The sequence below is a fragment of the Dipteris shenzhenensis genome, chromosome 15, assembly GCF_047967505.1.
Source record: "Dipteris shenzhenensis isolate YYH24624 ecotype China chromosome 15, Dip_SZ_1.0, whole genome shotgun sequence".
NCBI classification, from domain to species: domain Eukaryota; kingdom Viridiplantae; phylum Streptophyta; class Polypodiopsida; order Gleicheniales; family Dipteridaceae; genus Dipteris; species Dipteris shenzhenensis.
The window spans coordinates 18,130,060-18,155,283 of record NC_141610.1 but is presented as its reverse complement, the minus strand read 5'-3'; the positions used below and the strand labels follow the sequence as shown (position 1 = coordinate 18,155,283).

At 46.8% G+C, this 25,224-nt stretch overlaps 1 protein-coding gene across 2 annotated transcripts in view; it reads left to right on the top strand.

Annotated features, from left to right (window-relative positions):
- LOC147893481 (phosphatidate cytidylyltransferase family protein) overlaps positions 1-25,224 on the top strand; it is a 61,807-nt gene that overhangs the window by 9,361 nt on the left and 27,222 nt on the right. For both annotated transcript variants that reach the window (XM_087385516.1, XM_087385517.1), the window contains exons 8-10: positions 16,575-16,758; positions 16,873-16,938; positions 22,802-22,890. In XM_087385516.1, coding sequence (XP_087241642.1) covers positions 16,575-16,758; positions 16,873-16,938; positions 22,802-22,890 — 339 coding nt within the window. The remainder of the gene's footprint in view (positions 1-16,574; positions 16,759-16,872; positions 16,939-22,801; positions 22,891-25,224) is intronic.

The window sequence follows — 25,224 nt, the reverse complement described above, 5'->3', positions numbered from 1 at the left end:
ATCTCCTATTCTTTCTTTTTGCAATAGGATTGTGCTGATACTCTTCAAAAGCATTTGATGTGTACTCTCCCCCCTTGTCTGAGCAAAATGTTTGTATTTTTAAATTGTTTTGGTTGTTAGCCAAGGCCTTGAACTCTTTGAACCAATAAAGCACTTCAGATTTAGTCTTCATCAGGAAGTGCCATGTGAATCTAGAATAATCATCAATGAAGGTAACAACATACCTTGCCCCTCTATGGGTTGTTACATTCATGGGACCGCATACATCACTGTGTATTATCTACAAAACTCTAGTTGCTTTCACTGAACCTGAGCCATCCTTCTTGAAAGGAAGACAGTGCAATTTGCCAAGAGCACACCCTTCACAAACTTCATTGGCTAGCTGCTGTAGTTTTGGCATTGCGTGAACCATTTCATTGTTGTACAAGTAGGCCAATGCTCTATGATGAACATGACCAAACCTGGCATGCCATAAATCACTTGGAGAAGCAAATGAGACAGCCAAAGCATGCTGAACAGAAGGCTGAGCATCAAGCTTGTATTAGCCCTTTATCATAAGTATCTGTTGCCACAATTTCATACCCTTTCTTGGGATCCTTGATCCTGCATTGATCATCTTGAAATTCAACAAGCATGTGTTGATCATGGGCAATAGAAAGAACTGAAATCAAATTCTTTCTCAAATCTAGACATACCAAACATCATGGATGTATTTTTTCTTGCCTGATTCCAAAATGATGGGAATATCTCCCACTCCTGTGATGTCCTGTGGTGCATCATTTGCACATGTAACCTGTCTGTCATGAATAGGTGAGATTGTCTCAAACCACTCCTTTCTATGAGTCATGTGCTTAGTAGCATCACTATCCAAATACCATTCATCAATGGCAGCAAAGGAAGGATCAATAGACTGAGCATGTGCACTACAATCCCCCTTGGCATCAAAGCTGTCCTGAACTGCAGCAAACACAAAATCTTTGTCCTCTTGTGCATTTCTACGATCAAACTTCTTGTGCTCCTTCAAAAGTATTGAAGATGGAGTGGCAGAAGTAGTAGTAGTAGAAGCGTTAATGGCAGGAGGAGTAGTAGAAGTCGCAGTAGGAGTAGTAGAAGTGGCGGTGGAGGATGAGTGAGTACTTGATGTAATAGGCCTAGTCTCATCACCACTCACAATATCCCATAAGTTCTTGCCAATCAAAATGTTCTTGAGGATAAAAGACCACAAGGCATAGTTGGGGCCTTCCAACTTATCTCTTTTGGTCATCATAATACCAAAGCTCTCTGACTGAGACATCTTGACTTCAAAAAGACAACACTGACTGCAACTATTAGAGGTCATCTTGGACAGTCGAGTGCGCCCGCTTGGTGCAGGATAGCTCAGAACGAAGGGATGGGCTGTTGTTGCAACCATGATTTCTAGATAGATAGATATATATCGTGAATCCGCGCCCATAGGGAGGTATAAGAAACAACGGTGCGTCATTCAAAGCACGTCCAACCTAGACACGAAATTTGAAGTAAGTAAATTTCTACAGATGCGATTGTGTTTCCTGTTCCTATAGAGAAAGTGTCAACGCTCGATGCAAAAAAATTCCGAGTCAAAGTTTGAAAACATTGCCCCAGGTGATAGGATTAGAAGCGGGCTTGCGTTTAACATACGATAGCTTCACTCTTTGAGAATATGGAATGGGGTCTAGGCTCTCCTTTGTTTGCGCAATCGGCTGTGAGATGGCTTCACACTGCACTTGCAAAGAAAATGCAACAGAAAGAAAGTGCCTTTGACTGCACTGTGCAATCACTGCAAGTATGGCATCAACTGATGGCACACTATAGCATCACCCACTGCAAACAAACTGAAAATGCACCTACTGCACCCGAGGTGCAAAGTGCAAGCAAGTAGCTCAAATCTGTGCGCTTGTGGGCTCACCAAAAATCCCCAAATGAACATGTACGCTAGAAGCCAGAAAACCTGTATGCCAAGGAAACCTGTATGCCAAAGAAGTGCACGGGCTGGAGCAACACACGAACACGTTGGAACAAAGTGCACAGTCCGGAGCAAAGTGCACAGGCTGAAGCAAAATCCACACGAATAGGCTGGAGCGCGTTGCAACTATACGGACTGTTGCAATGGTATGGACTGCACAGTACAGATAGAATGTACAGATGGGCAGAATGGGTCGTACAGACGCTTGTGCGGACAGGTAGTACGGCGGGCAGCAGTACGGATTTCTGTACAATCTGTACGGAATGTATGGACAATGGGCTACTGCATGTACGCACTGTACAGCTGAAATGAGCTGATGGTACAGAAGCTGGTACGGAGTGCCTGATGAACAATGTGGGCTAGTGTACGAGCTGCTCGGGCTAGTGTACGAGCTGTTGGAGCTAAGCGTCAACACTAGACCGGAGCAAAGGAGAAGAAACACACTGACGCCGGAGAACTCTTGGTGACGGGAAGCAAGGAGGGAATTGGGTGCTAGTGAGTGTGGCTCTGCGCGCAGCCTCTTCCCTCCCCTCCCTCCTACCTGCTGCTCCCCCTGCCTCCTCCCCCGACTCCCCTCCCTCGCTGCTGCAGCCCCCCCCTGCGCGCTGCCTCCTCCCAGGCGGGGATTGGTATCCGCCGGTAGTTGGCAGCCTTGCAGAGGGAGGAGCAGAAACGACCATCTGATGCTTGGGTACAGGAGCGCCTTGCTACAGCAAGGGCTCACTTGCAGACATTGCTTGATCAGAGAGCAGAGTATGCCTTCCATGCACAGGAGTCCTTTTGGATACAGATGGGAGGGAGAGTCGATAAACACTTTTTCTCTACACTTGGTCCTAGACATAGTAGAGAGAGTGTCAGGCAGCTTATTGACTCTGACGATGTTTTGCAGTCTCATCCGGATATCGTCATGCACTTAGCGACAGCTTTCTATGCCTCCCTTCTTTCCGCAGATCTTGACACACAGGCCAGAGATGTGGCTAGAGATGAGATTTGGCAGAGTTTACCTGTGTTGGTCACACCAGAGATGATTTGCTCACTTGATGCACGCTTTACCGACACAGAATTCAAGAGTGCTCTCTCTATCCTTCATAAGGGCTAATGCCTTGGTTCCGATGGTCTTACTCCTTTTTTTACAGCCTTTTGGGATGTGATAGGTGATCATATTACTTCAGCCCTGCAGGGCATTTGGGACTCGGGTGAGATGCCTAACTCACTGATCGAGGGACTCATACACCTTATCCGGAAAGGTGGCAAGAGGAATTTTGTATCCCATTGGACACCCATCACTCTTTTGTGCACTTTGTACAAAATCCTGGCCAAGGCGATTAGCACTCGGTTGCAGCCCCTTCTTCCAGACCTCATCCATGGACAGGCTTTGTGCATGGCAGGAGCATATTTGATAATATATTTTCCTTTTGGGAAGCCACAGAGTGGGCTATGTAGAGTGGGTAGAGGCTGGCAGTTCTACTCCTGGACTTTGAGAAAGCCTATGACAGAGTAGATTGGGGTTTTCTTGAGGGCACTCTTCTACGGTTTGGACTTTCAGATGCATGGATTAGAGGGATGGCCTCTCTTTACAGATCAGCCCACAGCCAGGTTTTGATTGGAGGGGTAAGGGGTGACAGGTTTTAGATTTCCAGATCAGTTCGTCAGGGATGGCCTTTAGCCCCCTTCCTCTTTCTCTTTGTGGCAGAAGCTATGAGTATCTTCCTTAGATCTCAGGCTGAGCTTTATGGGTTGAGATTGCCCTTGAGACAGAAGCAGGAGCTTCTTGACTATGAGTTGGCTGATGACACTGCTATTTTTATTGAGGCCTCTTTGCAGTCACTTGATTCTTTCCGGATAGCCTTGGATATTTTTTGCTCAGCTGCAGGGGCACACATCAATTGGCATAAATCCTTTGGCTTTTGGATCAGTGATGAGGACACTGCAGGCTGGGGAGTTGACATTAGCTTTTCTTGGATTCAGAGGGGTGTTCGTGTCAGGTATTTGGGATGCCAGGTAGGATTGGGCATCTCTCTAGCACAGCAGTTTGCCCCAGTATTAGAAAGTATAAGGAAAAAGCTCCTTTTTTGGAGCTTAGCCAAACTCGACCTTGCCTCTAGTGGTAGTGAACCAGGTTCTCTTGGCCACCGCCTGGTTTGTGTGTTCTTGCTGGTGTCGGTCTAGGGATTGCATCACTCTGCTCATTAGAGCAGTCAAGAATTTTCTATGGAGTGGACTTGATGGCACATCAAATGTTGCCGCGAGGGTGGCCTGGGAGACCATTCTCTCTACATGGAAAGGGGGACTTAATATCATTGACCTGGACTTGTAGTGCAGGGCATTGCTTTGTAAGGTGGTGGTGAGGGGACTCATGCTTGGGCAGGAACCTTGGAAGGATTTCTTTTTTAAATAAAAGAGAGATATATTTTATTCAAAACAAATCATACAACAGGTGGGAGAGAAAGTACTCTATCCCTAGCCTCAACAATGTGGCAAAAAAGCCATGGGGGTGGTCTAAAATGCCACGACATCCCAAAATGGGTCAAGTGAAAAAATAAAGAGCAGTCCCATGTCCTCATGAAGGATATAAGTCTCCCACGAGCTGCCAAAGAGGTGACCTCTCCCACTGGCTCCTAAGAGTGAAGATAATCTCTGCCCAAATGGAAGCGAGAGTGTCAGCCTCCGTGCATAAATGGTCCCCAAGGACAAAAGAACATTGCGAACACCATATCCGCCATAGGGTGATGCTGGAAATCACCTCCCAGGCTGACCCTGCAGCTGAAGAAGGCATGGAATCCTGTGCTGGTACCGGTACCAAAAGTAAATCCTGCGGCTCCATGATGCTGGCCTCCGTGGGACCCTGTCTTTGGCGACGCTGCATGAAGAAACCGAGGTCTCCTGGCTCTGACTCAAAGAGAGTAAAGGCTCCAAATCCTCTCCCCCAAAGAGCAGCGCCCCATGTCATCAGAAAGGACTCAGATGTAACATATGAGAACAACCTAAAGATACCTGTCCATATCACTCTAGAGTTGGTGCAACTCCATAAGCAGTGCTTGCTAGATTTCTCTGCAAGCTGACAACTCATACACAAGGAGGGTCTACCCATCTGCTGGAGCCAAGTACCCACAGGTATGCCCCTATGTATAGTGAGCCAAAGAAAGTAGGAGACTTTCCTGGCTCTACTGATGCCCCAAAAGTGAGTCCAGTAGCTCAGCAAGAGCTCTGCAGTAAGTCCCTGTGCGTGCCAATGCTGAGAGGCAGATGGAATGTGACGAGAGTCTCTCTGCTGAAGCTTGTAACCTGCCCTCGTCGAGTACTGGAAGAAAGAAAGAGGACGAACGCCTGCCACCGGAGTAGGCCATGCCCACTCACCTGGGTCCCAGTCAAGCTCCGCAAGAGGTCGACCTTGAAAAATCCAAACTCTCCATCTAATATCCTCTGCAATGGTCAACCTGGAAGGATCTGTGGCCCATTCCTTACCCAGGCAACCAATGACCCTGACTCTCTGCCAAAGAAACTCTTGGCGATCCAGGGGCTGAGTGGGATACAATTTCTGAGAGGAGTCCGTCTCAAAATAAATAAACGGTGCTGGTCCTAAGCGAACTCCAATACATAGCCCAACCTCACTAAAACAACCTGACCAAGTAGAAATGGGATCAACATAGGCTGGATTTGTAAGTACATCCCTCCACTTCTGAGGAATAGCTCTCATGATCAGTAATCTGGTGGCAGCAATCTGTCTAAGTGGCCCATGTCTATCTCTGATCACCTCCTCTGACATCTCCACACCTTCCCTGAACCAATCTCCGACTGTCACAACCCCCTGAGCATGCCATCTGGCCAAGGGAGTCTAAGTTCTGTACCAAGGGAAGATTCCTGGTACCGAACTAGGGGGTTATGGTAAAGTGGTTGTCAGGCAATTTCCTCTCTGGAGAAGGGAACTGCTTTGATGAGGTGCTGTCGAAAATGATCCCATATCTGAATAAGCCTTTTCACAAGTGGTGAGGAAGGCTGAGAATGCTGGTCCGTCAGGAAGATCCAACTGACTCTACCTGCCCACTGACCTGCTGCTCTAGGGGTGCACTGGTGAATCCCATGCAGTAGGAATTGCTTCCACGGCTGATATCCTGGAGTCAAACCTCTAACAAGAAGTTTGACTAAAAGGGCTTTGCTCTGCATCTCCGGATCAAGAACCCCAAGTCCTCCCTGCGAGAAAGGTAAAGTGATAGTATCCCATGAAACTCTGGCCCTAGTGTCCTCAAAACTATCCCCACCACTCCACAGAAAGTTCCGAAGCAATCCCCTCACCTGATGAATCGAGTCAGCATGAAAGCACCAACAAGACGCAACATACCACATAGTCGCTAGTAGAACTTGGTTGAGTACCAGCGCTCTTCCGGCCAAAGAGAGTCTAGCCGTACTCTAGTAGGCTAGCTTTCTCTGGATACTCTCAAGAACTGGGGCAAACTGTTGCGTCGGGGACACCTCAATGCCAACCTAGAAGCCTAGATATCTCGTGGAGGTGCCTCTGGGTATCCATACAAAGCCTCTATCTCCTCCCCATGTTGGGGTATCCTGCTGAGCTCCAGTCCAGATGCCTTTTGATTTGTTCCAATTGACAAGTCCCCCTGAGGCTAGGCAGAACTTGTCAATTGGATCCGCAGCAGTAGCAAGACTATATGCATCTCCTTTGACTGTCAGTGCCGTATCATCAGCAAACTCAGTGTCCAGAAGCTCCTGCTCGTGCCGGATAGGTAGATGAAGGCCCAAAATGCCATGACTGCTAGCTTGCATAAAGTATCCCATAGCCTCCGCTATGAAAAGGAAAAGGTAAGGTGCAAGCGGGCATCCCTGTCGTACCGATCTGGATAGCTGAAAAGCCGGTTCTCTGCCTCCACAGACCACCATCCTGCTAGAAGAGTGAGAGTAAAGTGAGGAGACCCATAAAATCCATCTATCACTGAAGCCTAGCCTCCTCATAGTGCCCTCCAAGAAACACCTGTCCCCCTTGTCATAGGCCTTCTCAAAATCGAGAAGGAGAACTGCAATCTCCTGCTGACTCTCCTTCGCCCAGTGAGTGGCCTCCCAAAAAGTGAAGATATTATCCAAGATACTCCTTTCTTGAACAAATCCTGTATGAGTAGCTCTGATGATATCTGGCAGCATAGGCTTTAAACGAAGGGCCAAGGTCTTTGCTAGGATCTTATAGGCTGTCCCTAAAAGTGTAATGGGTCTCTAATTACGTAGGACTGTCTTGTCTCCCCCTTTCGGGATGAGACAAATCATACCTGTGCATAATGCCTCGCCCAAAGATCTTGTATCGAGAGCCTCTGAAAAGGCATAAAGTGGCCCAATCGTATCCTAGAGAGCTTTAAAAAGAAGGGGCGACAGACCGTCCTCCCCCGGGCATCTGTCTCTGGGCAGCTCATGTAACGCATCTGTGATCTCTAGGAGTGATAGCGGGCTATCCAAAACATGACTCATCCTGTCTGAGACCATCTGGGGGACATGACTCTAAATCTCCTCTCTGGCTCTGATCATCTCCTCGGTGACTGGATTGGCGGTGTAAAGAGTGGAATAGAAATCAGAAGTGATCTCAACAATACGATGAGGATCCGTCTGAAGAGACCCGGCCTCATCTACAAGTCTGCGAAGACTATCCGAAGAGTATCTTTGACCCACTGCCCTGAAGAACTCTCTAGAGCATCTATCCCCCTTCTGGATCCAGAAGGTCTGCTGGGAGTAAAACCTGAACTGGGCCCTCCTGCCCTGAATCTCCTCTAGTCTCTCCTGAGCCTCTGAAAGCTGCCCTCAGATGAAAAGAGAATGAGGAAAGCTCTGAATCAATCTCTGAAGTCTGGATACCTCCGCTCTTGCGTTCCGATCTCTGATTCTGAGCTTTTCCTTCTCCTCTTTTGCCCTCAACTAGCAGGCCATGCTGATTCTAGCCAAAGCCCCCTCCACCCACATCAACCAGCTATGATCGTCAAGATTGTCCTCTGTCAACCAAGCCTCTCTCAACCATTCCACGAACTCTGTGTCCTGAAAAACAAAGTCCGGAACTCTCACAAAGTCTGTGCTCTCCAATCGAGAGGTAGGGAGAATCTGTAATAGGACTGGAGCATGGTCAGATAAAACATAACCCGGGCGGATCCCAATCTGTCCTCCTCTGGCCTGGCCCCAATGGCCAATATAAAACCTGTCAAGCCTAGCCAAAGAGAGAGAGCCATGGAAAACCCCAGACCAAGAGAACTGAAGACTATCAGCCAAGTGACGAAAGTCGTCCAATCGAGCTGCATCATGAAGTCCAGCATGCAAAACAAAACTATCCCACTCCATTCTCTCCCTATCAGAAAGTCCAGCCTCTGTCTGGCACGACTTGTCTTCAGAGAATTCAACCATGTTGAAATCTCCTCCAACAATCCAGGTGTCTGCCTGAGGAAGGGACTCTCTGAGCTGTCTCCAAAATGCACGTCTGCGGGTTGGATTCGTGGGAGCGTACACATTGAGAACACCAACTGCTGTGCTCTCAATCTGAAGAATAACATAACATGCCCTGCTCTCCACTAGTGTACCCTCCTGGGTGATCTCTGGGGCCCACTTGGCTGAAACTGAAATGCAGACTCCTCCCCTCGTACCATCCGCTGGGCTCCAATATGTCCGGCTCTGTCCTCTGAGTAAGGATCTGCATCTGTCAATCCTGTCGTGTGAGAGCTTATGCTCTTGGATAAGTACAATGTCTGGAGGGGACCCTGAGGAAATAAATCAAAGGGAGTCCCTAAGCAACTGCAATCTAGGAACTCCGGATCTACGACCATTTGCATCTGAAATAAATCTGCAGCCGTTCAGTCCTCTCACATTCCAAGAAATGATGGACAGCCTAGACATCGGATGGAAGTGATGGGATGCCAGTGGCAGCGGCACAAATGACTCTCTCTGACGGCACAATGCAAAGTCGATCTCTGATCAAGCTCCAAATCTGCCCCAACTCATGTAAAATGGCTCCATCCAAGGGAATAATACTCTGGCACAAACTGAGGAGCTGAAAGTCAAACCAACCAGCACTCCTGGGCAAATCAAAGTCTCCCTGAACCTCAAAGAACAGAAACAGAAAGGCCTTGCCACCGAAGCCAGGTCGAAGAGTCCTAGGGCAAGAATGAATCTGCGAGCCGACAATACGGTGAACCGATGAAAACTGAGTCATGCTCAAAAGCTGTCGATCAATCTCGCTGTCGAGTAACTCAGCTGACCAGCTTTCGCTCCCCCGAGAACGAAAGCTACCTGCGGAGAAACGAAGAATATGCCCCTCTCTGGATAGAGTAACAGATCCCAAGTATTCCTCTACCTCCTCTGACCGTCGACAAAATACCGGGAGAAGTTCCAATCTAGTGAGGGAGTCTGTGGAGACCCCTCGAGCCAAAAAGGACCAAAACTCAACGGGCAGATCTCTTTCAACCATCCTAGGGTCAGGTCTAGGAGTCAGAAGAGCTGAAAAAGGCTGAGCTGTCCTAACTCTACACCTGGAATAGGTGAGAGGGAGAGGAAGAATCTGCGACGAGGTGCCTGTACGCAAGGGTGACTGAAAATCTTGCTCAATCTCATCTGCTAGGATCTCCCAACCCTCACGCCTATCTGGGTACTGAGCGAAATCTGTGACCGCACTCGCAAAAGATCTGGATAAACCGGGAGTGAAAAGCTGCGAGGACGAGGCTGTACTGGGAGGGGTGTCTGAGAGGACGCTCTGCAAAGCAACAAAAGAAGGTACTGTGCGACAGGGAAGAGAGAGAGGTCTCGAGGGAACCTCATGCAGGTGCATGAGATCCTGGGACGGGCTCTGGCTCTGACCTGTGTCGTGAAATACCTCTCTCTCACTGGACTGTTGTGAAGAGGCATCCATCACCGTGTACGCAGCCTGAGCAGTCTCCAGTTGGATAACTGTCTCAGAAACCAATATATGAACCTCCGGGGTAGAAGTGTCAAGAGTCATCAAATCCTGAGCTACTGTCTCCTGCACAGTGTGAGGCCCTGCGGATGGTCCTCTGCATCTCCCCTTTCCGGGGTCTCCTACACGTGTGTCTCAACTCCCTGAGCTACCATCTCCTGCACAGTGTCAAGACCTGCCTGCGGATGGTCCTCTGTATCCCCCCTTTCCGGGGTCTCCTGCACATGTGTCTCAACTCTCTGCCAACTGTGAGCTCGTATCTGGGGCTGCTCGTAGTCTTGACTCTCCCTCTGTCTCCGTCTCCTCCGAGTTGTCCGTGAAAGCCGTTCCACTGGAGGCACCTTTAAGTCCTCCGAGTTCACTGGAGGCTCCCCCAAAAAAGTCTTCTCTCGCTTTGCTGAATGAGTCGAAGCAGGCTCAGAGACCCTTGGAGGCTGCTCGTATTGCTGACTCTCCCTCTGTCTCCGTCTCCTCCGAGCTTTCCGTGAAATCTGTTCCGTTGGAGGCATCTCGAAGTCCTCTGAGTTCACTGGAGGCTCCCCCAGAGGAATCTTGTCAAGCACACTTTCCTTTGTTCTCTACTTCGATCACGGGAGCAGCACCATGAATCACCTCCCAGCCAATTCTCGCTGAGGCTAACAAGCAGACAGAGATCTTCATTCAAAAATCAATGTGAATAATTTTCTTCTCTTCTCTCACTAGCCTCAACAAGCCCCAATTCCCTAGATAGATCTAGATGCCACATGTCATCCATATAGGGCCTTCCTAATGCAACATTTCACCCCTCTCTTGGGATGCATTAAATTCTTTGCCCCTAGGCACAACCTTTGCATTAGGCCCTTTGCCTTAGATCTACCTAGTCTGGTGCTATCAGCCCTCACCTAGGACCTTGACATGAATTCCCTCCCGATCATTTACATGAAGCGCAAACACATATATTACAGAGATAGATCCTTTAAGGGAAATGTCGACTGATTCTTCCGAGGTCATGCTACCTCGGCTAGAGCGTAACAATCCTTCCCTCTTCAGACATCAGCGGCCTCCATGATAAAATCTGGGAACACTCTCCGCAACTGATATACGGATTTCGGATAGAGGCTGACCATGCCATGCAACCAACACCATGGGTATCTTCCGATTTCGTATCTGCATTGTTCCTCGGTCCAGGATTCTTGTTGGTTTGTGCCTTGCAATATCCTCTATCTCCTGAAACAAAACCACACCTTCGATTAGTGAGTCACCGGTATGTAAAAATTTCTTTAAGCGCGAAACATGAAAAACCGGGTGCACCTTACACCCTTGTGGCAATTCTAATTTATAGGCTACACTGCCTATTCTCTTTAGAATTAACCACGGCCTACAGTATCGAGGTGATAACTTAGCACACTCTCTTGAAGTCAACGACTTCGAGTGCGAAGGAACTCTGAGAAAAACTTTTTCTCCTTCCTTAAATACTCTTATCGACCGGTTTTCATCAGCATACACCTTGGCTCTATCCATAGCCTGGCGGATATTAGCTCTCGCAAATGCTAGCATCTCCTCTATCTGAACTACAAAGTTCGCGGCACTAGGCACTTTTTGAGGTACTCCAACTATAGTTGGATTAGCTGGTCTATAACCATAGTTCAGCTCAAACAGACTGAACCCAATAGAGGAATGTTTTCTATCATTGTAGGCAAACTCCAACAATGGCAACCACTTGTCCCACTTATGTTGCCTCAATGACACATATGCTCTCAGCATATCCTCTAAAGTTTGGTTGACTCTCTCCGTGTGACCATCTGTCTCAGGATGATCCCCACTACTCATTCCCAACTAAGTCCTTAGTGTCTCAAATACCGCTGTCCAAAAATGACCGGTAAATCTGACATCTCGGTCTGATACTATGGATCTAGGCAATCCATGCAGACGAAATATATGTCTAATGAACAAATCCGCCACTTGCGGGGCACTAATAGACTCTTTAGTCGGAATGAAGTGAGCCATCTTGGTTAGACGATCAACCACCACAAGGATAGAATCATACCCTCCTTGTGTCGTAGGCAGCCCTACAATAAAGTCCATGGAAATGCTCTCCCACTTACTTAGTGGTATTTCCAAGGGCTGTAAAAGTCCGGGTGGCTTCACCCGCTCGGTCTTGCTTACCTGACACGAGAAACACCGTGTCACATATTCATGAATATGCTTTTTCATCTTTGGCCAAAATAAATCTCGCTTTATGAGATCATATGTCTTCTCGACTCCTAGATGTCCCGCACACGGGCTATCATGAAACTGTCGAATGACTCTCTGCCTGAGATCATTCTGACCAAGTACTACAACCTTGCCATTTCTAACTAGCATACCATCCCTTATGGTATATCTTGCATATGTTTGGCCTTTTCTGGATGCGAGGTCATCCTTCTCACTTTCCCCGGGTTTCAACACATGAGCCTTAGGCCATAAGCTCTGAACAAACTCGTCCACTTTTTGAGTTTCTCTAATCTCGGTCTCATTAGAGTACTCTCTAATACCGTGAAACTCAGGTTGTGCATAATGCGAGACAATGCATCCGCAACCTTGTTGTCTTTTCCTCTTCGGTACCGAATCATTAAATTAAACTCCTGCATGAGCTCTGCCCACCTAGCTTGGCGGCCCCTCAAGTCAGGCTGTTTACAAAAGTGTTTCAGAGTATCATGATCCACATCCACATAAAACTTTGAACCATACAAATAATGCCTCCATGTTTTCAAAGCATGGGTAACAGCATACAACTCTAATTCATGAGTTGGCCAATTCCTTTGAGAGGGAGAAAGCTTCTTGCTTTCAAAGGCTACTGGCCTTCCCTCTTGAAGGAGAACTGCTCCTACCGCAATGCCACTTGCATCGGTTTCCAGGAACAACGGTTTTTGGGGATCAACTATTTTTAACACCGGTCCTGTGACCACAGCTTGTTTTATGGTGTTAAAACTTTCTTGTTGATTCTGCCTCCAAATAAAAGGTACTTTATCTGAGGTCAGATCAGTCAATGGCGATACTATTCCGGAATATCCTTTGATATGCCTTCTATAAAACTAGACAAATCCCAAGAATGATCGCAACGCGGTCAGATTCTGAGGGATTGGTCAAGTTAGTATCGCAGCCACTTTCTTCGGATCCATTTCTACCCCTTGTGGAGTAATTATGAACCCTAAGTATTCAAGCCTAACCATACACAGTATAGTTTTCTTTTTATTTACATAAAGACTGGCTTTCCTCAAAGTATTGGACACTATTCTTAAGTGTTCACGATGCTCAGTAATACTCTTACTGAATATCAGGATGTCATCAATAAAATGTACTACGAACTTTTCGATATACGGACGTAGTAAATCGTTCATAAGCATGACGAAGGTCGCTGGAGCATTGGTAAGTCCGAAGGGCATTACCAAAAACTCATAATGACCAAATTTTCTTCTGAAAGCAGTTTTATGCACATCCTCGGCTCTAATCCGGATTTGATGGTAGCCACACTTAAGATCTATCTTACTGAAAATCACGGCTCCATGTAATGCATCTAGCAAATCATCAATCCGAGCCATCGGATACGTGTGCTTAATAGTGATAGTATTCAATGCTCTGTAATCTATACAGAGGCGAAACGTATCATCCTTTTTCTTCTTTAATATCACTGGCGAAGCAAAAGGTGAGAAACTTGGTTGAATCTACCTCAACTTGAGGTATTCTTCCAGTTGTCTACGCACCTCCGCCTCTTCAGTAAAACTCATTCTATAGGGAGGTCTATTTACAGGTTCTGCCTCCGGGATCAGTTCAATCTTATGTTGAACTTTCCGCTCTGGTGGTAACCCATAAGGTAGTTCATCCCTAAAACATTCAGAGAACTCCTCTGTTATAAGATTAGCCAGCTTGGCCATCTCACCACTTTGCGTAACATGAGTGCTAGCCGAAGAATCATCAACCGACCCTACCGACGCTATGCAAAGGAATAAAAACTCTACTTGAGCTTTTCGGATTTCCATCACGGAAACCAACGGTCCCTGAGGTATATCTTTTTCACCTCACAAGACATAAAGCACATCATTCATCTTGAATTAATATACGTGCTTTTTCCAATCAATGGCTGGATTCTTCTTAGAATGCCACGCCATACCCAGGGCTATATCCGCATGAGCAAGCTTGGTTTTTTCAAAATCAAGCTTCTCAGCATAGTCCTAAATCTGAAGCTCCAACTGGGTAACCCTTTGGTCCCATACTTCAGTTGAACTTCCATCTGCCATCCTGACTGTATACGCATAGTCAGATGGACTTATCTTTAATTTCAGCCTCTTCACGAGCTTGGAGTTAATCACATTATGAGTTGACGCCGAGTCAAACGACACAATGACATCATGATTGGCCACTTGCCCTTTCATTTTAATTAACTCCGTATCATTAAAGGCTGTATACCCCGTCGCTGCGGGCTTAGATAGGATGTTATCAGGTACACTCGTCACTAACTTAGCAACAGACACACATAACAAACAAGGTACTGACCTCTGAGAAGATCCCGCTAGCTGAATCTGCATCTCTTCCGCTCTGGGACTTCCCTCCATCTCCACGTCGCACTCTGAGATCACCATCTCATCCATCCGACGATCTTTGTTACGTGGGCAATCCTTCCACTAATGAGGCTGAAGGCAACCAAAACATAAGCCTTCTCTCCTCGCTTTTTCCCTTTGTTCTGGGTTCAAGGGAGACTTAGACCAAGCCCGGGCTTCCATTGGGGTTACTTTCCTCTTCACTCCAATGGTGGTACTTGGTTTAGGAGTTTCAGCCGGTCTCGCCTGCTTGGCCTTACCACTCGGCTGCGAACCACTCCCGTTACTAGTCCACTTCTTCTTAAACCCAGATTTCTTCGGATACCCATACTGGGTTCCGACCTGTGCAAACCCACTTGGTTTGCTGCCCTTGGCATCCTCGTAGTTCAGGGCTATAGCTATTGCATCATCTAACGTGTTCACGTACTTAGCCCAAACTTCCATTTTTATTCGATCATTCAATCCAAATATGAAATCTTTCACTTGGATTGATTGAGGCAGGGGTTCGTCAACCTTCATTACACTCTCTCGAAACTTATCAGTGTATTTTGCCACTGATAAATTTCTCTGATGAAGGTTCCTATATTGATCCCAAGCTCGGGGTGCTTCGTCAGGAGGTAAGAAGTGTTTTCTGAACTCTCTTTTAAACCCCTTCCAGGTAGTGGATGCTATACCATCTTTTTGTTGTTTAATCCACCACCGATCCGCTGCCTCACTAAACATGTGGGTGGCCTCGTGGATCTTCTTGATGTCATTTCTGATTTCACAAATGGCGAACGCCTCGTCCCATTTGTGTAACTAGGTCTCAATGACATCGGAGCTACGGTCATTCATCACAGTTTGACACAATTCCCTATACTAGGGAATTCCTGCAATCCCACATTCACATTGATCAGGCATTTAACATAGGCATATATCTCAGATGGCGCTTTTCCCTATACTAGGGAAATTCCTGCAAACTGACTCTGACTGAAGCACACAGGCATATGCACAGGCATAATCTATCCCTGCTACAGCATTAAAGCCTCATGCAGGCTGATCATTCACGAGATCCTGTCTATGAAAATAGAGCATCACCCGACTAAATCAAGGAGAAAAAAAACAACATGAACTAATGGAGGTCGAAGAGAGCTCCCTGGTCATCCATGAACAGCCACACCCCCTTTTGGTTCCATGCAATTCGATTCCCCGAATCCTGCAGCCTCCACGTACTGCCTGCTCGCAAATAATACGACCTTTGGTTTCTTTTACTTCTGTCACAGCTGCGCTCCAACCTGCTGTCTACGAATTATTTACGTGACCATGCGTGGCTCTGACTGGAGCACGTCGTTCGTCCAATTGATATATCTGTAATTCGTCGAAGAAGTCCGTCGCATGGAGGTCACGAGTAGCAGGACCCTCCTGCTCTCTATCTGCGTTTCGTCAAGTTACCTTACGGGAGCCCTCCGCTCCAGCAACAGCACAGACGCCTGCGTATGTCCCGCTCCTACGTTCTACGACTTGTTTTCGTAGGCCATCGTTGGACGACTAGCGCGCTGCGATGATCAGGCACTCTTGCTTTCTGTCTGTCGGACTATTCGGGCTATTCGGGCCACATGGTTTCCCTGCTCACGAACTCCTGGCGTCAACGGAGAAGACGGCCAGATCCACTTCCATTGAAAAACGCACATGCATCATATGCCCATGCCAATCCTTGTCAACCTGCGCTCCAGCTTAGACGCCTGCGTGTCCGTCAGCGCCTTACGGGACCCCCAAGCTCCAACCACGCTTGGTTGTCATCTCAATTGCTATGTGCGAATAGCACACACTATTTGGATTTCTTTTGGAGATGTAGCTAGGGAGAACATTGCAGGTTTGAAGGTGTAGATTAGCTGCAGGATTTCTTGCCGTCATGTATCTCTTTCAGTGTTGTTCTATCTACTGGATCTTTTAGGTCTGATTTTTAAATACATACTAAGTATATAAACATAGAGATATGTATGGCCTTTTTTTTTTGGTTGTGGACTGGCCTGAGATGGAGTGTTGTCTGCATATGATGGAAGGTTCCTTATGCTCTGTATGGTGCCTGTCACATAGTTGATATATGTCCAGTGCTGCATTGTGGCAGGATCATTAAATTCGTGTTCGATGATACACAAAGGTTGTCTCTTTGTGTTTATTGGGTGGGTGTACTTTGTACATCTGTGCTTCCATTTTATATGGCCAAAAGTACCAAGTATAAGCGCATAATGGTGCGGAAGGTTTTCCATCTAATGGTTGTGATCATGTTCATCCCTGCTCTTCTTGTCCAAGTGAGTCTTTCAGGGAGCTTGGGGTTGTGTTCTCTATTAGTTTTTCTCATTCCTCTCTTTACTTCTCATTTTCCTTACCTTTTGTTTGACTGGCAAGTTTTCTTGGTTTTGCAGCAAGCGTTCCTCAAGTTGGCATTGTCAGTTGCTTTTGTTGGGCTTTTGGTGGTTGAGATGATACGGGTAAATACTTGCAAGTTTCACATCCCAAATCCCGACTCTTCTTGACCTATACATTGAGGGGGTGGACACGACACTTATATTTTTGTTCTCCAAATCAAGTGATTCTGCTTATGGATATTTTTGGAGTAGCCCACAAATCTCTTTGCACTGTCTTTGATGGGATAAGAGAACTTTTTGTCCTGCTGAATTCCAAAATTTGTCGGAGGCAGGCTCTTTCGAGGGACGTGACCTGAGTGCTGTTTGCCAACTTTGTCACATCATAAAATTAGAGCTGCAAAGATGTCTAAATGACTGCCTTTTTTGAGACTGTTCTTTTGAAAGGAAAGGGAATTCCCTGGAATGGAGGGATAAGTTCCTTTGACAAACTGATGGAGTTTATGGAAAAAATGAGCCTTGCATATACTAGGGCACTCTGCACAAAACTAGTCTTATCTATAAATTAAGGTAGAGAAATAGATAGATAGATAAGGATTTTATCATCTTCCAGCTCCAAGTGTGAGGATAAAGAGTGTTTGCATGCCGCCTTCTATTCTTCTCTCCATGTATGCATTCCATTTGTACTTTATTGTGAAGTGTAGACCCAAAGATTTGAATGATTGAACCATATCATTTTTTTTCACTTAAATACGAATGCAGTTTGTATGTGTTGTGTTTGTGGTTGTGCCTTAACGATTGTCATTTACAAAACTCATTTAAGGCATCCAAGTGTCTTTGCAAGCCAACATTGTCCTCATGTAGCAGCCAAAGCAGGCTGTAATCTGCAATTAGGGCCATTAACCACTCATCTAGTTCTCAATAAACAAACCAAGCAAAGTCGGAGAGAGGTGGCCTCCTTGGTTGACATCAACATCATTGTGGTATAATGGGCTTTTCATTTGAGTTTGAGCCGTCTACTAGTGGCCTTACTGATACAACCATTGCCATCTCCAAATTCCAGTACTGGTCTTCTTTATATATATCTCCATTGTATCTATAGATGGCGGATCGGGAGGGACAAATTAGCAGGCTTCTAAAAATATTATCTCCTCCCTTTTGATTTCCAGCCACATGTATTGTCTTTGTGGGTCTTCTTCATTACTCTTTGATATAACATGTGATCTTTGTACATACTCTCCCTCCTTGTTGTTCTTGAGGGAAATAAAGGTTTTTTAATGCCTTTAGAGACCAACATGTTCTATGAGACAAAGTACAATATAATGCATGACAACAAAGAGCATGCTCACTAAAAATAAAAAATAGAGTGGCAAAGTACAACTTCACTAATGTGTGGTGCAATGTAGCTCATGTAGGTTAAGGCTTGCCCTCAAGGTCATAGACGTAAGCCACCAGCCTAAGAGCATATGTGCTTCTTTTGCTCACTAAAAAGAAGGAATAGAGTGGCAAAGTACAACACCACTAATGTGTGGTGCAATGTAATTCATGTAGGTTGAGGCTAGCCCTCAAGATCATAGATGTAAGCCACTGGCATAGTTACCAGAAACGACCGTTTCTGGCCTGGAAACGAAAATGCCGAAACGGAGAAACGCTGTTTCGTAATCTCTATTTTTTTTTCTCCTTTTTTTTTCAAGGGTGGCCCTCTTTTGATTAAACTGTTTTTGCCTTCTTTTGATTAAAAGGTTTTTCCTCGATTCGTCGCCTCCAGTCGTCGTTTCCGTTGCCTCCCGTGTTGCTGCTCTCCATCCTATTGCTTTCCAGCCTCTCCATCTTTGTCATTTGATTCCTGGGCCCTGGCACCCGCAGCTTGCTCTCCTCTCCATCCCTCCATCTTGCAGGCTGGTAGCTGCTCTGCCTACTCTCATCTCTCCATCCCTTCTTACCTCTCCATCCTCCTTCAACCTCTCATCCTCCTCCGACTCCTACCTCTCCATCCTCTTTCACCTCCCCGTCCTCCTTCTACCTCTCCATTCTTTCTCACCTCTCCATCCTCCCTCTCACCTCTCCATCCTCTCTCTCAAACTTCAGATTGTTGTAACTTCAAAGTTAAAAGTTAGAAGTTAGAAGCTAGAACTTAGTTCATGACACGTGTTGATTGTTGAAGCATTATTCATGGATAATAGATGATACTAGATAGATCAATTATCATAGGAATTTAGAATCATAGAAGCATGCATGATGCTTCAAGTATAGATAATTGTATTATGTATAATTTACACTCTATTGATGATTGTATTATGTATAAAAAGTAAAATTTTATGCATAAATTGTACCATATTGCTGTTTCTTCCGTTTCCGTTTCTGCGGGGGCCGGAAACTCCGTTTTTCCGGTTTTTTCCGTTTTCGTTTCCACTGGCAACTATGGCCATCGGCCCAAGTGTTCTCCCAACATTTTTGTTGACATGTTGTTGTCGACTTGTGACCTTTTGTCCATTTTAAGTTCACAAACTCTGAGGGCATCAATGTAGATCTCTCTCGTTGGATGATGTAGGAGGATAGAGACCTTCGTCGCGCGTATTGTTACGTTCCAGTTAGATTGTAGCATGACACGGGACCCATGCATGTAATTGGTTTTAGCTTGTATTCAGGCCCTCAATTTTGTCTGCAAAGCTTGGACAATAGCCACTAAAGATACATTTATAAAATTCAGCAGGAGTATGTGAAGATGCTTCGGGTGTATATTAAACATATCTGCCATGCTTATATAGGCTGCAATAGAAGAGTGTGTGTGAATGTGCTTGTCGTTAGAACTTAGAAACCTTGCATATTCTGTTAATCTTTTCCCATCTCCTGAAACATACACCCAAGTATGGGGTAGCTAAGCCCAGAGCCAAGACCGATCTTGGAAGCACTGACACGCAAAACCAACAAGCATTACAAAGGACCGATTCGGGGGGACAGACGAGCTCTTCACTAGGCCACATAAATATTAAAGATCATCTTCTGAGTCTAGGTTAGGCAAGGGCCACATCTAGAACCACAATCCCTGTGTCCCATATTGCAAGAGTCCACCAATCTAGGTGTTTAGCTGGACTAGGCATATGCTGCTCTAGGCTAGGCATATGCTGCTCTAGGCCTCGGTCTACTAGCGGGTCCACCCCATGGGATCCCCACATATCTCATATATATATAGAGCCACCTGGCACCGAGGGGTGTCCTTAACTGAAGCGCATTCGTACATTGGGTATAGACTTAAAGTTAATCTAGTTCCCTTTAAAGGGTTCCCTGCATGGACCTAACCCCATCATTAAAGTTCTTCTTCACAAATCGCAGTGTATATTGCTGTAACTGCAAGAAATCAGCCACTGTTTGACCTTGATGTTTTGTAGACCATTAGTCCACGGAGTCTTAGGCTGAAACCTATACAAAAAACAAATGGACTCATGTTGTGAACTATTGTATCCAAAGGAAGATACTCATCCCATAAAGTCCATGGAAATGCTTTTTGCATTTCTTGTATGGGATCGCTTGGCTTCGCGGGGCTCCTGAGGGAGTACAGGTCCCATCCTACCTTCCATAAGGGAGGCTTTTGGCACAGTGTTGGAGTCCCCACCGGCTACAATAGTCTTCAGTAGCAGTAGATAATGGGGTTCCTAGGCTCAAACTAGTCGTGGAGAATCCGGAGTCCCTCCCAGAGATGATTCTCCTCGAGACCCTAGATGGGGGTACACTTGGGTAGAGGTTGGAGATCTTTGGGCTTTCTGGATAGTGCCTACACTATAGACAGTTGGGGCACCTAGCTCGAGATTGTCCCAAAGGTCAGATAAAACCTCCCCCCCCTCTCCCACAAGGTCAGCAGAATCAACAGACTCAGGAGGAGAGGGTGCAACGATCCTCGAGATAGCAGCAACAAGAGTCACACCTTGGGTGACGTCCTCTGAGGGCAAGTGGATCCCGATAAAAGGGAAAAGATAAGAAAATGGGACCCGGAAGAATCGGAAGTGACGAGCCAGACGCAGGGCGAAAGAGCGGGTGGAGCGAGGATCAGCCTCCTCTTAGGAGGAGCAATCCGCGGACTCACCTCCAAGTCGGACCCCCTAGCACGCAGAGGGGGTTCCCGCTTGTGCAGTGGATCCCTCGAGCACAGTGCGCCCGGACTACTACAGCAGTGTGCAGAGGTGTTCGGGGCAGACTTTTTCTTCATGATGCAGTGGGTGTTGAGCCGATCGCTACTCTGGTCCGTAGGCGCATGGACACAAACTACTCTTTCTCCAAGCCCCCATCAAAATCACAGAAGTCTCGTTTTCTAGAACAAGCTCCCACTCATAGGTAAGCTTTGTTCTCTTCGACATCTTCCTCATGAGTTGGACAGTGGTGAGTTGGAACGTGCATGGACTTCATGATCGTGCACACAGTCAACCTCAATACCTGATTCTTCGTCAAGAGTTGTAGAGAGCAGTGGTAGGAAGGTCAGTTGCCTCCTCGATCCAAGAACATATGTTCACAACGGCTAATATTGGACGTCGCCATCACCTCCTCCTCCCGAGAAGGGGGCCCGAGATCTGGTAGGAGTGGAGGGGTTTGTATCCCAGCCTTGTAGAGGCAGTGGCTTTCGAGGTTTTTGATCAGGGCGAGCTTATAGCAAGCATGGAAGTATGGATGGGCCTTCACGCAGGAGGCCTCATGATAGGGATTGTGAACGTCTATGCAGTAGCATGCAGACACGGCCGACCTTTTGGAGACGTTTGACATAGTGCCTCCCAGTAGAGTTTGCGGAGGATAAGCAGGGGGGGACTTGTTTCTCGGAGATGCTGGTAGTAGAGAGGAGCACCTGGGAGCAGTTTGTTTTGGCGATCAGCGGCGGCAGAGATCCCTGGAGGGAGGCAAAGTTTACTAGGATTCCATGCACTCCACTTCTCTTTTGGGCAGAGGAGACATGTCACCTATGGTAATGTATATAAATGTAAATATTTGATTGGTATGTTCTATTAAAAGGGATCGATCAAGGTCTTTGATGATCGGGGCCCGAGACGAGTAGAAGGCTCTGAGATCTGCATCCGCATTAAAATTGGTTAATTTGTTAGCCATGCACCTAGGGATGGAATTCAAGAAGATGAAGATGAGATCTGCGACTTCCTCGTGCGTGGTGGCAACCCATGGCAGTGTAGCATTGATGATGATGATGCCAACGAATCCTCCTGTGGCGGCTCTTGACAGCTGATGCAATGTCGGCTGGTCGTGGCGCATAATCATTGGGGTTTGGCAGTGACTGTGAAAGATCTTGCATATTGTGAGTGGGACATGATATTTCCCACATGCAGTTGTATGCACTTGTGACTTGGATATGTAAGCAATGTGAAGACCTTGTAGAGTATCCTCGGAATTTTTTGGGGGTAGTCTGAGGTGTGTGTGGCTATTTGGTGGGGGCTTTGGGACCCTACACGTGGCAAAACCTGGAGATTCGTTCCCTATGACACACGGCAGCAAACTGCTGCCTCAACAGCTGGTCCATCTGGGCTGTTAGCTCTTTGGAACTAGTGCACTGTCCTTCTTCTTGAGAATGTACTCCTTTGAGAGTGTTCTCCTTCTTGAGGATTTTTTGCCGAATCACTTGCATGCAATTTTCTCTCTAATGGGGCATTGCTGTGGTGGCGGCATGCCGTATTCTCCCCAAAATAACTTTAATCAATGCAATTCAATTCAAAGTAACTTCACGTTTGTTTTGGCCGTGAATTTTGGCCTTCGTAGAGGTAATTATTTTCATGTGATTGTAAAAAATCTTGGCATATGTAACCATTGATTTTGGAAGGCTTATCTGATATTGGACAAACTATTTAAAGGTGTTTTATGTGCGTCATAGTTAGAGACAAAGCTGCTTATGAAATAAGTTTGCTGAATGCAAACCAAATTACTCTTAAAAGGCACTGCATTTTATGGCTTTAGCACCTTTGCATTCTGTTGAAATCTAAATCTGTAAACTCTGTTGCAGATTTGGCGGATTCCCCCGTTTGGGGAGGTGGTTCATGGTTTCATGACAGCTTTTACAGATAGTCGAGATTCTGATATCTTAATTATAAGGTTGGTGCTTGTGTTTTCCAAATAATTTGAGAGCTTCTGCAGTGGTTATTTGTGATCAGAGGTGTGATACAAATGGATGTTTACTCATATAGCCTTTATGTTAAACCTCTATCTTTGAACTATGCTCGTTGCTTATATGGCATGATGTCAAAACAGTTTGTTTTTTTAATCTCTGTTTGAGCCTATCTGAATAGCATAAAAGATGTTTTCATGTCATACGCTCCCTAAGGACACAGGGCCCATGCATGTAATTGGTTTTAGCCTGTATTCAGGCCATCAATTTTGTGTGCAAAGCTTGGACAATAGCCACTAAAGATACATTCGTAAAATTCAGCAGGAGTATGTGAAGATGCTCCGGGTGTATATTAAACATATCTGCCATGCTTATATAGGCTGCAATAGAAGAGTGTGTGTGAATGTGCTTGTCGTTAGAACTTAGAAACCTTGCATATTCTCTTAATCTTTTCCCATCTCCTGAAACATACACCCAGGTATAGGGTAGCTAAGTCCAGACCCAAGACCAATTTCAGAAGCACAGACACGCAAAACCAACAAGCATTAGAAAGGACCGATTTGGGGAACGGACGAGCTCTTCACTAGGCCACAGAAATATTAAAGATCATCTTCTAAGTCTAGGTTAGGCAAGCACCGGGCCACATCTACAACCACAATCCCTGTGTCCCATATTGCAGGAGTCCACCAATCTAGATGTTTAGCTGGACTAGGCATATGCTGCTCTAGGCTATGCATATGCCGCTCTAGGCCCCGGTCTACTAGCGGGTCCACCCCATGGGATCCCCACATATCTCATATATATATAGAGCTACCTGGCACCGAGGGGTGTCCTTACTTGAAGTGCATTTGTACATTGGGTATAGACTTAAAGTTACTCTAGGTCCCTTTAAAGGGTTCCCTGCTTGGACCTAACCCCATCATTAAAGTTCTTCTTCACAAATCGCAGTGTATATTGCTGTAACTGCAAGAAATCAGCCACTGTTTGACCTTGATGTTTTGTAGACCATTAGTCCACAGAGTCTTAGGCTGAAACCTATACAAAAAACAAAGGAAGATACTCATCCCATAAAGTCCATGGAAATGCTTTTTGCATTTCTTGTATGGGATCGCTTGGCTTCGCGGGGCTCCCGAGGGAGTACAGGTCCATCCTGCCTTCCATAAAGGGGGCTTTTGGCACAGTGTTGGAGTCCCCACCGGCTACAACAGTCTTCAGTAGTAGTAGATGATGGGGTTCCTAGGCTCAAACTAGTTGTGGAGAATCCGGAGTCCCTCCCAGAGATGATTCTCCTCGAGACCTTGGATGGGGGTACACTTGGGCAAAGGTTGGAGATCTCTGGGCTTTCTGGATAGTGCCTACACTACAGACAGTTGGGGCACCTAGCCCGAGATTGTCCCACAGGACAGATACAACCTATCCCCCCTCTCCCACAAGGTCAGCAGAATCAACAGACTCAAGAGGAGAGGGTGCAACGATCCTCGAGACAGCAGCAACAGGAGTCACACCTTGGGTGACGTCCTCAGAGCGCAAGTGGATCCCGATAAAAGGGAAAAGATGAGTAAACGGACCCGGAAGAATCGGAGATGACGAGCCAGACGTAGGGCAAAAGAGCGGGTGGAGCGAGGGTCAGCCTCCTCTTAGGAGGAGCAATCCGCAGACTCACCTCCAAGTCGGACCCCCTAGCAGGCAGAGGGGGTTCTCGCTTCTGCAGTGGATCCCTCGAGCACAGTGCGCCCGGACAGTTAGTCTCCACCGTAGCAGCAGGTACCGGATGTGCTGATGGCAGAGACTCTCCCAGAGGGACGCTCTAGAAGATGGAGGAGGCTCGACAGCGCCCCTAGGCCTCGACATAACAGCAGACACCTCCCTCTTCTTCGGTGGAGCCTTCCCCCCTTCCAGATTCTTCTCCCCTTCCCCCTCCACCTCCACCTCCCCCTCCCCATCGGCGGATTCCTCCTCTACTTCCCCCTCCACTCCCCCCTCCTCCCCTCTCCTTCCCCCTCCGCTTCACCCCCGCCATCCACTTCCTCATCCTCCGGAGCCCCATTTGCCCCTCAGCCCTCGGGCAAGGGCAAGGCACCGGCCTCTATCTCAGCCCCTCTCTTGGAGAAGCAGAAGGCTGGAGCCTCCCCTCAGAGGACCGCTGCCTCACGACAGGAAGCAGGGAGTGGCAGATCCTCGTCACAGGCTCCGGACCTGGCACTTTGACTTGGACTTCGCCTACTGAGAGAGTTCTAGGATTTGGAGCCATGGAACTACCTTGCTATTCCAGATTCCTATCCCATGTCTTTCGTGCTGACAATGCTGATTCTGCAGCCTCG